The sequence below is a fragment of the Hippocampus guttulatus genome, chromosome 4 (assembly GCF_054856545.1).
Source record: "Hippocampus guttulatus isolate MCC_2025c chromosome 4, RoL_Hgut_1.0, whole genome shotgun sequence".
Classification (NCBI taxonomy): Eukaryota; Metazoa; Chordata; class Actinopteri; order Syngnathiformes; family Syngnathidae; genus Hippocampus; species Hippocampus guttulatus.
The window spans coordinates 11844354-11860581 of NC_141264.1; the positions used below are offsets into that span (position 1 = coordinate 11844354).

At 39.8% G+C, this 16228-nt stretch overlaps 1 protein-coding gene across 3 annotated transcripts in view; it reads right to left on the bottom strand.

The window, feature by feature from the left end:
* Positions 1 to 16228, bottom strand: part of tspan9a (tetraspanin 9a) — a 187061-nt gene that overhangs the window by 5733 nt on the left and 165100 nt on the right. For all 3 annotated transcript variants that reach the window (XM_086109551.1, XM_086109549.1, XM_086109548.1), the window contains 3 exons: positions 12270 to 12344; positions 1605 to 1706; positions 1199 to 1330 (listed from right to left, as the gene is read on the bottom strand). In XM_086109551.1, the coding sequence (XP_085965677.1) occupies positions 1199 to 1330; positions 1605 to 1706; positions 12270 to 12344 (309 nt within the window). The remainder of the gene's footprint in view (positions 1 to 1198; positions 1331 to 1604; positions 1707 to 12269; positions 12345 to 16228) is intronic.

Here is a 16228-nt window from a genome sequence, read left to right on the forward strand (position 1 = left end):
AGGACCTCTATTTTCTCTGATTAGACACACTAGGTTGTTAAAGAAACTCAGCACCAGATGGACCTCCAATTACGGTTGTATTTAGATCGAATGTATAAATTGGCCATGTCTAGAATCTGACCATAGTGGAGCTCAGCCACTCACAGCAATCACATTCACAAAACAACTTATTCTTTTCCCCCTGCATTTGCTTTGGTATTGTAACATTTTTTTCCTCAACAAAAAGAATAGTGGAAAATACTGCCCTCTCCCAAAAAAAAACCATAACGAAGTGCACTGTATATTACATCAATTTATATACAGTATATACAGGTATATATATGTGTCACAAGTACCAAAAGTTTTCAAACTTGCTAAACACCTGTAACATTTAAAGGTTATGCTAAAAATATGTGGGCATTGGGCAAGAGCCTCAACAATACCCAATAATATAAACTAAAACTTATGCTTGTACAATATCCATAAATATATATATATTTATTTATATAACAACTATTTATCCATCCATCCATTTTCCGAACCGCTTGATCCTCACTAGGGTCGCGGGGGGTGCTGGAGTCTATCCCAGCCGTCTTCGGGCAGTAGGCGGGGACACCCTGAATCAGTTGCCAGCCAATCGCAGGGCACACAGAGACGAACAACCATTCACGCCCACACTCACACCTAGGGACAATTTAGAGCGTCCAATCAGCCTGCCATGCATGTTTTTGGAATGTGGGAGGAAACCGGAGCACCCGGAGAAAACCCACGCAGGCCCGGGGAGAACATGCAAACTCCACACAGGGAGGCCGGAGCTGGAATTGAACCCGGTACCTCTGCACTGTGAAGCCGACGTGCTAACCACTGGACTACCGGGCCGCCTACAATTATTTATATATAAATAAATTGTTATATAAAACATTATTAGATCTATCTATCTATCTATCTATCTATCTATCTATCTATCTATCTGATTATGAGCTGTGATTGGCTGGCAACAGTTCAGGGTGTACCCGATCTACGGCTGGGATAGGCTCCAGCACGCCCGCGGCCCTTGTGAGGATAAGCAGCTTATATAATATATGGATATAGATGGATGATTATGATATATGATCATTCGGTTACAAAATGGAAAATGAACATCTATTTTCAAAGACATGCACCCCATTATATTCTGAATTCAAATTCAAATTGTTGAACTATATTAGCAAGCGCTTACCCGATTCCAAAACATGTTTGTGGAGTTACGCCCACAGTTCTGGTAATGCTCCTGGCAGCAGCGGTCAGGAACGACCTTCTCTTTCAGGGCCTCATGCCAGTCGGTGTAAGCTATAACGCCGCAGCACTTCCACTGTGTATCCCACACACACAAAAAAAATGCAGTCAGTGAGCCATACAGTCCATCAGGTTCCTGAAATTTAACTTTGAAGAGACTTCATTCACATTGTATTACACAGTAGTAGTAGTAGTAGTAGATTTTATTTATAAGTAATGGAATGTACTCAGAGAGACCAGCCGTGAGATTCAATGTCGCATTAAGACTAGAAGCCAGGCAATACATTATCAGAAATGTAGTTGTTCTGTTAATGCATAGCACATTTGATTGAACTGTGAGGGTGGCCTACCTCAGCCTGGATGATGTTCCAGGCATTTCTCAGGCCAATGTTGTTTTCAGAGTTGTACAGAGCCAGCCCGTCCTTCAGATCTTGTTTCGCATTCTCACTCACCTGCAGATGGAAGTGACATCAGTCATGGTGAGAAAGCCTTTGAGTAGCAAACCATCCCTGTGGAGTGATCACTGAACAGCAGTGAGAAAAAACAGTGTGGAACCGAAACCTGGAGAGAGCTGTCAAAAACCATGAACCAGTGTGCGATTTGATCTCAGCTACTTCAAGCATGTTTAATGGGATATCATCCAAAATCGGAGCTGTTCTTGCTGTGCCATAGAGCACAAGCTGTCATTGGTCGGAATCGTGCACAAACGTTGAATGCAGGTCCATGCGTCTGTCTGAATCGGTAATGAGTCAAAAGATCCTTTTGACAGACAAAGAAAATAACATTTGTGGCGGTTGGGCTCAGATGCAGCAGTACTCGTGATGGCTTTGGCAACAATTTAAGAAGTTAATATACAAAGATTGATCTTGACATCAAGGGCCCAATTTTGGTAGAGTGGCGCTCCTGCGCTCGGAGTAAAAACGGCCGGATTTCGTTTCCGTGCCAATGCAACTCTAGTCTCGTGTTTTTGAGTCTGTTTCACGCCTGTCTGGGCGTGAAGGTGCATGAAGCAGCCTTGCCCCCGGCGCACCTGATAATATGGTGACAGAAAGTAGTCAGCAGTTGAATTGTTGTTCATAGACATCACATTGAGGATTCATGATCGACCAGTGGACAGGAATACTTTTTTTCTTGAGTTACCATGGAGTACTTTCATGATGCCAAAATAGTCATAACAATGAACAATTGACCAAGTCACCTATTTTGCATCCAAAAAATTTCACAAATTACCATCAATCTAAACTATCACAAAAAATATAAAGAGTGAAATAATGATTTACTCGGAAATTACTCAAAAATTTACTTATGCTGTGTGAAATTTTGGTCTGTTTAATATAACACAACTGATAAACTTTCAGAAACGTAGGACTGATTTGGTAGTATGAATGGCAACAGATGGCCGCGCATGATTACACAGGTATTGAATTATTCTGCCGTTTGCTACGCCACTGGCATAAAAAGAAATATATTTACAGTATGTTCATCGAATCAATCATACTTTTTGGACAAATTAAGTCAAATTGGATAATTTCCCATGACACTTCTTGATGATTTCTATGGCACAATAGTGTGCCAATGCACCTTCGATGGGAATCACTACTCCAAAATGGCAATTTTTTAAAAATAGAAAATGTGTTGAACTTCATACCTTACACAAAATATCATGCGTTTACTCAGTAACAATTGATGCTATAAAACGTCCGCAATCACTTAGCCACACAGGTTGCCACTCCTGGACAAATGATATATTCATCTATTTAGCTAGCTCATTGTTAAAATCAGGCTCAATTTTCGTCTATGACTTGAATAGGGGAAGATTTTAGGTTGCCTCACTCACGCACAGCTTCCCATACCCTCAAGCAAAACGCGTGTTCATCGTTTTCCTTGTGACTGAACTCCAACAATGTGCTCTGGGTTGTATCATGTCTGTGGGAGATTAATATCTTATTGGATGAGTTAATTAGAAACAAAAGTCAGTGGCTTAGTTCTCCTGCAGTTTGGTTTCCCCATGGTGGATTCCACTAACAGCCGCAACAGATTGAGGGGCACTTCAGATATGTTGTAATTATTAGAGAGAAAATAGTGCATTGTCCCTGAACCACACATACAGCTTCACAAAGGCCATTAGTCACACAGAGATATTAAAAAAAAATGAGTAAAGGAGATCAACAACCTCAGACCAAGAATAAAGGCAAATTGTATTGTCTTCATCATAAACATTATTTCCAGTACAGTACCGTATTTTACACACTATAAGGCGCACCAAAAAGCATTACATTTTCCCAAAAGCCGACATTGCACCCTATAATCCGATGCACTGTATATATGGTGTTAACCGTCTCTTTATATTCCCCATTGAGTTGTTTCTCTGTTAGTGTTCCTATGTCATCTAGTGGTGATTATTAGCAGGAACCACTTGTAAGCCAAAAGGGTTCTCCCCGACACTAATTGACAAGTGCATTCACCAACACACTCAAACAGACAACTACTTTGTGAGCTCTGCACTGCCATTATGAAACAAAGATAATAGCAAAAGCATAGTTAACTACTGACTAAACGAAGGAAGAAGGAGACAGGCACGATGTCTCAGGATAGTTAGTCATATGTGGATGTGAGCCCACAAGGTTTGTGTGCCTTTTTGTTGAATCAATTGTCTTCATAACTTTTGTCTTTCATTTATTGTTTTGTAATGCCATTTGTATTTATGTCCGTGTTTGTGACCAGTTCTCATAGCTTTGCTACAGCTGTAGCGGTTGTGAACACTCTATATAAACAAAGCTATGTTGTATTTTATTGTACAGTGAAACTCTTCTACAAGAAACCTACATGGGCGAAAATACCCCCTAGTGTGAAAAATTTTCATGCATGAAAACCATTCCCACTTTTCTGCTCCCCCTATGACGAAAAGTCTCCCTGTTCTATTATACGAAATCTTTTTCTCTGCTCTTGCTTCGCAATGAGATTCACTACAATGAAAACACGTCTAATCCAACCTCAGCATGCCACAGCGACCTCTACTGCTTCGTTTGGAAATGGCAGCAGCAACCACCACACTGGTTTACTTACGCGCAGTAGTCCAGGAAGTATTTGTTATTGTTAGTTTCAGATGCAGCACGAATGTTGCATTGCTAAAATGGCTATGAAACGGACCTTTGCAGATCAAGGAGTTAAGAAAAGAAAAGCATTCATGCTTGAAGACGGGATAAAAGTAATAAAAATGAAAGATGGAGGAAGCAAAGTAAAAGACATGCAAGAAATTGAGGTAAGTGAAAGTGAATGCTGATCGTAAATTTCCTTCTGTTTTTTTTCTTTCTACACTGGCTATATGAAGTGTCAAATAAGTGTGTGCTCATATTTACACACTACTACGTATATTGGAATAAAAATAAAGAGTAAGAGTAAAGAGTTTTGTGTGTGTGTGTGTGTGTGTGTGTGTGTTTACATCTGAGATAAAAGTTGCTACAGTGAAAAGCCCCCTGTTGTGATAAATGTCTTGCTGCAAACATGATTTCGTTGTAGAGAAGTTTCACTGTATTACGTTTAGCCTAGCTCCAACTAGTGGATGCATAGCGTAACCGCAGTCATTATTGTCGCTTCAATTATAATGCGGTGCACCCTCTATATGAAAACAGTTTGAAATAGGCCATTCATTGAAGGCGCGCTGTATAATCCGAAGCGCCTTATAATGCAGAAAATATGGTATATTGCTTTTCAATCAACAGTAAGCAAAAATAGGGAGTGCTTTGCTCATAAACAGAGGGGTAGATGAGATCACAGCAAGCAGATTTGTGTTATCTTGGTTTCTTCCAAGTTTGAGTTGTAGCTGTTTTTTTCTTTATCATCCTTCAGTACCAAAGCCGTGGTTAGAGGCTGAAGAAGCCAATCCAATGAACATATTTGTTAAACACATCTGGATTTAAAATAAGCATAATTTAGTTTTACAAAACCTGTCCAGAATTCTGAATAGAACATCCACAAATATTACGGAAGGAATATTATAAGCCTCTTGTGCACAGAATCAACTGCATTTGCTTTCGACCCATGCAGAAGTCAGTGACGTGCATTTCAATTATTATATGCAAGATGATGTTAATGCAAGCATCTGGTGTGACATGTAATAAATATACTTGTTCAGACAGCAACCTGACTTTCAACAAAACAGACGGGGGGGAAAAAAATGACCGTTGGATGTGAACCCTCTGCCTCTCTGGGATTCCTTTTCACACAGGCACTGACCCGCCTCTGTTACAGCTTTTAGACCACCTCGGTCGACATCTCATATCAGCGGCCATTGATAAAGAACAGTGACCTGGAATTGGCTGAATAAAAATCAAAGTTATAGCAGACAGTGGTGAAGATCGCCATGGCAATTAGAGAGATGCTAAAAGTCAAACGTGATTAGGTCTGAGTAATTAATCCTCTTTTGCATTAAAATACTTCGGTAACCATGCAAAGTCTATTTCTATGACCTCTAAAACGTTGGAAATAAGATTAGGATCACTTCCAATAACATTCTTCTGTGTGGTTTTATAATTTTGCTGATGCAGAGGAGCATATCTATGTATGCCTTGTCGGGCTGCAGGCCCCACATTTTCTGCATCTGCCTTGGTACAAGAAAATGAGATGAAGAGCTTTATCATCAATCTCGTACTTTGTTTCCGTCTTCTGCTGACATTCTCAGCTTTATGCGATACTATTCGCTCATTAACGACTCGTTGCAGTCACTGTAGAGTAACCACCTTCTACTCCACACCCCAATCCACCACACATGCACACATACACGCATTCACAAGGCTATGGTAAAATCGTCTTGGTCTCCAATGACTGCACATCTTTCATTTGAAGTGTGAAAACCTTTGTTTGCACTTGACATGAAACCTAACGATCTAGATTTAAGGCTAATGAAAGGTAGACAAATGACTGCAGCGCAAAAAGAAAAAATATATATATAATGGTCATCATATAATCCAAAAGTAATTAGAAGTATTCAAGGTACATTACCGGTACTTTTATTATGTTAATTACTCGTTTTTTTTTTCTTTTTGAATTGCTCATAATTGGAACCTCTCAAACATGTGAATAGGATACACATTATGTCAAGAAAAGATCAGGAAGCCAAATGACCTTTTAGACCCAATGCCTAATAAGTTATGCTTTTGTTGACACCTGAACATGAAAAAAAATACTCCTAAAACTACACAAAATTAGTACTAAATGGTCATGAAATTTGGAAGGCCGAAAACATTACATTTTAGCAAGTATCCCGTTATAATATTTATCCGGGAATAATGCTTGAAACCCAATTGCAGAATTAATATACAGCAAGTGGGTTTCTATGAGGGTTTTTTCCCCCGACCTGATCCAATTTGCACGTGTTGCACCTTGGTGGAGCTCTGTAAGCCTCTGAGTGCCATTCTAATTAGCCGTGGCACTGACTCGCAATGTCTAATGACTGAACTCTCAGACAGCCGCTCGAGTAGAAACAGAGTACAGTATTGCATATTTACAGTAGGGAGTGTAATGAGCACTTAGTGCTTTGTGAGAATATTATTTTTAATCCATTGCTCCAAGCAACGGATTAAAAATATTCAATTATCAAATTTCTTCCGCACCCGCGTAAACTCTCCATGTGCACTAAATGCTTGCTTTAGTCAACATATGACCACTGAGATAAGAAATATTTCTAGACAACCACGCACTAAACATCTTCCAACAGGGACTGTGCACTTGTCACGGTTGCACTTCAACCACTAATTTTACATTAATTGCTTTCACTCACTTGATTCCAGTCACTGTGCACTGTCCAGACGTGTTGCGATAATTGTTCCAAAAGTTTAATAAATGATGTGGAGAGAGAGCATCAGAGCAAAAGGTCCTCAACAACACATCATTAAAGTGGATATTGAATTCCCTTGGAAGCCTTGCCCAAGGCCAGAATGCTCAATAGCTTGAAAGCAACACCACTGCTTGCTCTCTGTTTGGTTTGAAATAATAAATCACAGCCACAAATTGAACAGATACTGATACTGGTTGATTGTGTGTTTGATGCAATAAGCAATCACCAAATGTGGCACAATATCAGATTGCCGTAGTAGCTGGATTCCTTATTTTGCCCCTCTTAATTAGTCCCCAAAAAGTCATGCTAGACATTTTTAAATGGCAACCATTCCTTGCTTCAATATTTTATGTTGAATGTGTATACCTCAAATGAATTAGCGCTTATCCAATGTTAAAATACTTTGAACGCTGTTTGTTGGCTGGTTTGCTAGTGAATTAGCAAGATGATTTTAAAAAAAACAAACAAACAAAAAACTGCACAGCTGATTTGCATGAAACTTTCTGGCATTGTGGCACACAAGCCTGGATAGGTCCCGTCTCACCAGTAACCCAATGAACACGATGAGTAGTGAATGAATAGAAATATTTTCTTGGCTTATGTCATGACAGAATCAAATCTCACAGACACTAAAAGGGAAATGGTGTGGTGGGGGAACATAATATTTGTCACTTTTTGTTGTTTGAGTCATGAAGGAGGCATCCCCCCCCCCCCCCCCCCCGTTTCAAAAGTGGTATTGCCTTATGTCATCCTTTGTGAACCAGCAAGTAGCCTCGACGAGAAATCCTTTTAACCACGGCTAGGGTCTGCACTCCACTCAATAACATTCTGGCTCTACGTGTAAACTATTGACATTGTGCCTCTGATACTTCACCAATTTGAATCCCTGTCTTTATCTCACTTCTTTCTCTCCTGAGTCCAACTACTGTCTCTTACTACCTTCTGCTAAGGTAGTAAGAGGTACTAACCTTCTTTTTTTTTACTTCCGCCCTACATCCTTCTGCCCATGCTCTGCTGCTCCTCTTCTCTCTTTGCTTCTGCATTGTGAGCTAATAAACCTCTACCACTGTTTGGGTTGGCGTGTTGGGTTGACACAGAAACAATGAGGTCACAGCATTACAGACGAATGGCAATAATCTGTTTTCTGGCCTGGCCATCTGCTATTGTCAGTTGGTTGCTAACTGCAGGACCTGATTTAATTATAGTACAGATTCTGTACGGTAAAGAAAATACCTTATGTTCATTCTACGTTGTTCACCTTCGGTTTACTGTATTATGTTTTTCAACATAGTTCAATTAATTACTTATTATGGTTCTATGGTGTTGCACCATTTACAGCTGAAAGCATTCTCACTATCTCATTTACACAAGCAAGATGGCAGTTTACTATTAGAAATGCTAAAGTCCAATCTTACTGTAGCTAAAGTCTTACACTTGATCGATAGGGACAAAACGTTGGAAAGATTTTGAAGGGAATTGCAACACTTTATATAATTTAAAGAGTAAAGAATCGATAATCATCTGTCAATCCAAAATGAAAGGCGGCCAGTTGTGTTTCGTATTCCAGGCTTGTTAATAAATGCCTTGTGATTCGAAGATCAAGTAGCAGAAGGGGATTAATCATTCCTCTGATCGCAGCCTGTAGCAGATAATGTCTGATATGGCATACCGGATTCCACTAGAGGGAAGAAGGCCGCTGAATGGGCACCGCCTTTGCATAAAGCCTAGTTCTCAGGAACATACCATATCATCAGAGCTGCAGGATGACAGGCTAAAATAACAAAGATTTTATTAAAATGCAATGGCCTTCCTTTGTAATGATGTTTGAAGAGCAATAAATAAAATATGGCTGTGATCAGTATAGTGGTTTGGCATGTCATTTGATGTAAAATATTATCTACACTGTGTAATTTTTCCTAACGGGGGGAAACATAAAACACTGCTAATGTTCGCTGGAAGTGATGGAAATGAGACACTTATACCTGAGTAGGACATGGTGTTCTAATGAATCAGAAATTTGAAAAATCAGAGCGCTATTTCAATTCGACTGCTCAACATCAGGGAGCAAAGCAGTGTGGAGACTATTTGAAATTCATGGGAGGGGTCACAGTGAGGATTCTGCCCAATCACCTCCTTAAAGTTCAGACAATAATATTAGTGAGATAAGGCAGCAAACAAATTGGCTGCTGCTGGGTGTGCTTTGAGCCCTGATCCAAATCAAAAGATGAATTGGCTGCTAAATGAATGTTTTTATCTGCTTGGAAGACTAAGTTTGAATAAATATCTCTCAAAAGAGAATGGGCATTAACTGCGCCTAACTCCCAGAGGGCCTTAACTAAATAGTCAAACGATATTTACATACAACAGCATGAAAGGACTCTCTATTAACATATTTAAAGGGGCACTTGGGCCGGCAAGAGTAGGAATGTGCATATGAATTTTGGTAATAAGTGGTACCTGTTTCAAACTAAGTAAAAACAGAACATCCATCGCCAATATCTGGCTTTAGTCATCACAAAAAAGCCCTTAAATCAGATTCTTAGAGGGGGCGAATTTTAGTATTGACATCATTATTACATACAGACCTACTATTTAAGTGCCAATGTTTAGCCCATCCGAGTGTCCTTTTAATATAAAATAATTTTGCCTGGTTAAAATACATGATGCTTGACAGATTCCACTGTCTGTGGCTAAGGCCAGACAGCTGCAATGTAAACCTTCACCTACGGTTGTGTTAGATTTTGTCATGTTATCAAGTTACTGACATAAATCACAGAAAGCAGAGAGATGATCTCCACTAGGGGTGTCAAAGTCGTTTTTGACGCGAGCCACTTTTGAGTTAGGTCTTCTCTCGGAGGGCTGTTATGACAGTGAAACCACAAAAAATTTTGCATTACTACTTTTGTGGGTAACAAAATCATTGCAAAATCTCAACGTCATTATTACACATCACAATTTGGCATTTCGATGCATTTTTTTAGAAAGGATCATATAAGTTGACACACATGATTTTCTTTTGGGGGCCACATAAAATGATGTGGCGGGCCGGATCTGGCCCCCAGGCCTTGATTTTGACCCATATGCGCTACACACTCTGAGAATAGATGAGATTCTACTTTCAATATATTGCCCATTGCTTATGATACTGCTAGACTAGTGAAAAGTAAGTCAGTCACTGGCAGTCGCACAAATTGAAGTCTAACATAGACTGAATAATAATAATAGTAATAATAATAATTCATTTAATTTATAGAGTGCTCTTCAAAAGAAATCAAATATGCTTTACAGTTTAGAATAAGTAAACAAAAACAAACAAACAGACAAATATACATAAATCAAACAAAAGCGAAACGGAAAACGTGCAGTTTCCATTGATGTGATTGTAGCAAATTAAAGGCAGTGTGGAACAGGAGTGATTTTCAGGGATGAAAGACAAGGTTGGGGTTGGCCGAATCCCTGATATGGGCTGTCTGGTCCCTCCACCACCAATGTCAGAGTTTGATTTTCATTGCCGGCAGTCAATCGGATTTGCTTCCAGTGCGGGGTGGATTCCGCTAAGGCCAAGTTTCAGTGATACAGAGGTCCAGGCTATTATCCATGATGAATTGATTCAGAATGACTGCTTTATTACTCATTGTAAAATAAAAAAAATACTCATCACTGCCATCACTGTAATTTGTTATAAAACAATATTAGATTAGATAGATACAATATATATTGGCATTATAAACAGCATCTCTCTATCATACACACAGACACGCACGCGCGCACAAACACACACACACAATATGCACGTGTGTGTGTATACAATATATTTCATGCATTTTTTGACTCTCAAAATACATATGTACAATGATTAATTTGTCCTTGAAACATAAACTCAGCGCTTGTCATTGCTTGTTATTTAAAACCCTCATAATCTATATAATGTTAAGATGGCGCCCGAGTAGGCAGCCGTCGGCAAGTGCTCTCATGAGCCTTGCTTTTTTTTGTTGTTTTTTGGTTTGTTTTGTCACTTTGTGTTTGTTGTTACATCGTGTGGACCTGATGTGGACTTTTTTCAGCATTTTTTGGCCACGACATTCATCAAGGAGGAAACTCTGTGCTTGGTGGTTGCGCCTTCTCGGCAGCATGGGTATGCCAGCACTGTTTTTGCCTGGGAGGAATGTCGGCGCCATTTGACTGTCGTTGCTGGACAGTCCCGGGGCGCTTGTGTCTTGCGCCTGTTATGGGCAGCATTTTTCACAGCCCCACTTTGTTCAGCGGAGAGATCGGTGCTGTTGAACGGTCTGCGGCTGGATGGATGTAGGGCTTGAGGAGCCGACGATGAGAAGAAAGGAGCGTTAGCGCGGAGCGCCGATGCGGATGTGGAACTGGGAGTCGCGGCTTGGAGTTTGAAGCGGATTACATGGGACAGGAGAAGTGAACTAATCTCTTTTCGTCAATGGACGCTACAGCTTCGTGTTTGCTTTCAAAACTTAGCTTGTAGCAGACGTGTGCACATTTTCAGCCTGACGTCTCTCATCCACTGGTGAAAGGACACTTTGATCCTCTCCTCTTTCATCTATAACTGCTTCAGAGAACAAAGTGTATGCAGAAAAGTGGTGAAGATTGCACGACTGTCTGTGTCCTATGTGTTGTGTTGTGTTATTTTGACTTCAAAATGGCGCCGCGTGAGTGGCTGCCTTTCCAGCAGCTCCTATATTTTGTTGTTCTACTTCTTCCTTTCATAACTTTGCTGCTGTGAATCTGGAATTTCTCCATTGCGAGACTAATAAAGGTTTTCTTATCTTATCTTATAATAAATATTTGTAGAACAATTTGGAGAAGATTGGACTTTAGATTGCACATGGAAGTCAGTAATCTCTCCTTCTTGAAATATTGTTATCTGTTGTCCCCTAATAGGCACACACTTAACTTGAAGCAAACGTGAGGTTATGGGAAATGTGTACTGAACCACTTGTAGCAAGCCAACTGGTGGGGATTAGTCCGCATTTTGGGACGTAACCTCTGACAGCAGACGAGCTTTATTTAGAATGGGGATATGTTGAATATATTCACACCTTTGTTTGAATTTAATCTGCATGTGTGAGAGATGTCACTTTTTAACTGACAAGAGCAAACAAAGGAAAACGAGACCAACTTCATTTTATCTAAAAACAAAACAAATTGAACCTACCTTATCTGAGTACACGAAGAACAGGATGAGTAATATCAGCTCTGTCAAGAGAATTATCAGCAGGACGATGAAAAACTGTCAGAAAAAAAGGGAGAGGATAAACTTTTTAGAAGCCAGCGGAAATATTTTTTTTATTACGAAATCACTTTAGCTGACATCAAAAAGCCCTGTTAAAAGTATGTGCTACGTGTGGAAAAACAACCGTTTGACTTCACCAGTTCAAAATGCCACATGGAGATTAAATTTAGTCATAACAATATGGGAAAATAACATATATTACTAAATTCATGGCATATCAGTCACTAGATGATAAAACACAGTCGCACTGTTTTAAAAATCTTCAAGCAGAAAAGACCTAAATAGAGAGATGAAAGAGGAGGTGGGAAGAAAGAAAGAGTGGGGCTAACAAGAAGAGTGCTGGAGGGCTCATGAGGGAAGAGAAAATGGTTTTAATACCTCCTAAGATTAATTTCCAACATAATTGAGGAGCTCATCTATTATTCTTTTCTCCTTACGCAAGCAAGGAATTGAACTAAATATTTACCAAACACTTGGCATGGAAAAAGACATGCAAACCAAAATTCCAAACGAATACAATACAAGTATCTGTTGTGGGGACTATCATTTGTGTCAAGGCTCAAAAGGAAAAGGTAAAACATCCGCGTGGACATACAGGTCATTAATTTAGTGTATTTCTCTAGTGGGACAACCAAATTGTCAGCTGGGTGACGACTCGACTTAACTACTCCACAGTGACGTTGAAAAAGTCGCCTAACAACTGATCTTGTGTTTTCAGCATCTTGTCTTCAGCCAATCGGCCAATTTGAAAACAACTTTCGACTCGCCCGTCTGATGCCAGTCGCCAGAGGAAAACGCTCAGTGGACCAGCAAAATGTCCAGCCAGCAAGGCCACACTGTCTTCATATACAGTACCTGGGTGGACAGAACTGTACATAAATAACAGCTTGTGGATGAGAATAGCTGTTAGCCACCTCAGCGTCGCTTGTGCAGGGTGTTGCTAGTTGTAAAGTGTTCATACTAGCGGGACCAGAGGCCTGACGATGAATGAGTGCAATCAGACTAAGTGAACTTCCATCTTTGTTGCCAAAATGTTATGTCCAATAAAGCACAGGCAACTGTCACATAAAAACTCATATCACAACATGCACCAACCACATGGCTCCATGACGTTGACACTTGTTGCAGTATGGCATCCAGTTGTACTAGACCACAAGTCTATGGAAATATTTAAAGGGAAATTCAACCCAAAATGTTTCTTGACAATATGTTCTATGCGCCTCCACTAGTCTAAACACGAAATTCTGATTTTAATTGTGTTTGTGGAATATGAGTAAAGCAGCAAAATCCACAAATTTTTAGCCATCTCCGGGGGCAGCCATTTAGCCACTTGCTGAAAACGATATCACAGTTGCTCGGGTAACATGCAATCACGGCTCACCTGTTTTCTGAAACTGAGCAATGATTAGTTGTTACTTGAGCTCTGAGCAACTATGATGTCATTTTCAGTTGACAGCAAGTGGAAAAATGCCCACCCCCTGTGATGGAAAAAAATGGGTGGATTCTGCTGCTTAACTTACTCCATATACATAATATTCATCGGAAGGCTGTGTTTAGACCGGGGGGGATGCATAGATCCTATTAGTGTAAAGAAGATTTTTATGCTGACTTCCCATTCAACCGCTGGCATGATCACTTGCCACCTATGCAAAAGATACAAACAAGCTATCTTTTGCTTGGCAGGTAAAGGCAGCCATGTCAAACAGGAGGATTTGGTGGAGCTTTCGACTGATGCAAGGACTGAAGCGTAGAGAGCACAAACTCAAGTTCTCATCTTTTGTCCAGCACTCGACAGGTTGAACCTGTGTAATTAACTTGTGCAAATGATAACCACCTTGCAGAGCTTTGTGCAAACTGAATAACGCCAGGAAAGGTGTCATAAATAGTACATTATTGTGTCGGAAGGTTTCGGTGTGCTGCATGTCCAGTCAACCGACCAGCATGGAGACAGCGGGGCAGTCTGATTGAGTGGGCTGTGACTACCATGGAGAAATCACACTGACACAGACACACTGGTGCTTATTTGCAAGATGGAAAAGTCCCTCAGTTAAGCTTCCTTTGTCAGCCCTTGATGTGTGGTGCAATGGAGACGTCTCGTTGGTTGTCTACCAGCTGCGAAAGGAAATAAAGTAACGATCTGAGAATTGGGGCATCATTGCTCAGTGATAGGGTGGTCATCTCCCAACCCAGTGGTTGGGGGTTCAATCCCCGGCCATTATGACCATGCCGAAGTGTCTTTGAGCAAAATACTAAACCTCCTGATACTGTCTCGTCAGAAGGTAAATGAGGAAAAAGCGCTTTGAGTACCTAAGGTGGAAAAGCGCGATACAAGTGAATGTCATGATTCTGCTTCTGTTAGTCTCCAACAGGTGGCATAGGTGGGCTTTCTCTCCAGCTGCGCATCTGTCATGCATCACAATCACGGCACTATTTAAGGACTTCCGACAACTGACTGTCGGGTAATTCGCCTTGCTCAAGCCATTGTTCCAAGTGCAATTTGCTCGACGTTTCCTGATTTTGCTCTGTTTCTCTCTAGCCTCCTTTTTGTGCTTTATTACATTTAAATTGTGGTTTTTGGTTTGTACTTTTACTCACGGTTTGTATCATACGCATTTTTGTACTCTTGTCCTTTTGAGACATGTTTTTTTTCCCTTTTACATTTTCCTTGCCTTTTGCAAGCGCTTGTGGTTCTCATCTTATCCTGTTTGTTGACTAGCGTTATTATTTGTACTTTTTCGGCCTCGCGCCATTTGTCTATAAATTAAAACAAAAACAACAACAACAACAATATATATATATATATATATATATATATATATATATATATATATATATATAATTATTATTAGCTTTTTTAGCAACAATCTTTTATCAGAGTTTACTTTTACCCGAATCCAATTCTGTACGAAACCACCCGGAAACCTTGACAGTGAAAGCCCATTTACCATAATCTGTATTCTGGCTGCTCTTTCACAAAATGTGTCTTCAGAATATGTAATGGGATGTGAGGATGTCTTCAGGAGGGTTTTTTTCTAGATTAAATACAAATACAACTCTTTGTATATCATGTGCAATTGAGTGGATCTTAGTATTCTCCCAAAGAACTATTAACACTGCACATCTATGGTGCTGTATTTGTACTAACTATCTTATTCGTCATTTAGCGAACCATTCAATGCTGTTCAGATGGAGATTAAAGAGTTCCACCGACATCAATCATGGAGCCGATTGACACTCTGTTTTAATGAAACAAATGCTGGCAACCTTGGGTAATGAATATAAGAATAATGTTAATGATAATGTTTTGCGCTGATGATTGTTAATAAGATCTTATTTTACCAGACTGATCCTGACTGATGAGCACGGGTAAATTAATTTGTGATTAAATTATGGATTATGTTCAGCACAGTACAGCGTATACAAATAATGGAGGCTATGATAACATTCAGCACTTTAATGTGTGTTACTTAAAGTATGTGTTCTGAAGGTGCAAGGCAATTATTTATTTATGTACGTTATACGCAGAGGAAGACTGTTTCAGGTTGTTTTGGCGTCTGCAGTTACATGCAGAAGATACTGTGTTGCTTTTCTTCCTGGAATGGATAGCTAGATAGCTTCTATCTATCTATCTAAATTTAAAAAAAAAGTAACATTTTATTTAGTAATTTTTTGATTGCATTATCACCCAAAGTCAGCTGGGAAAATGGCTTAAGCAATATATTTGATATAAACTAAGAGTTGGTGTTGCATGTGAGGGCATGACAGCAAGTTAGCAAGCTACCCACTTTGCTGCGAACATAGAACGAAACAATACGATTTGTTAACTGTAATGCATGCAGTCAAAGAGAGTATTACTTCACTATTCTGACATTGTAAAAGCA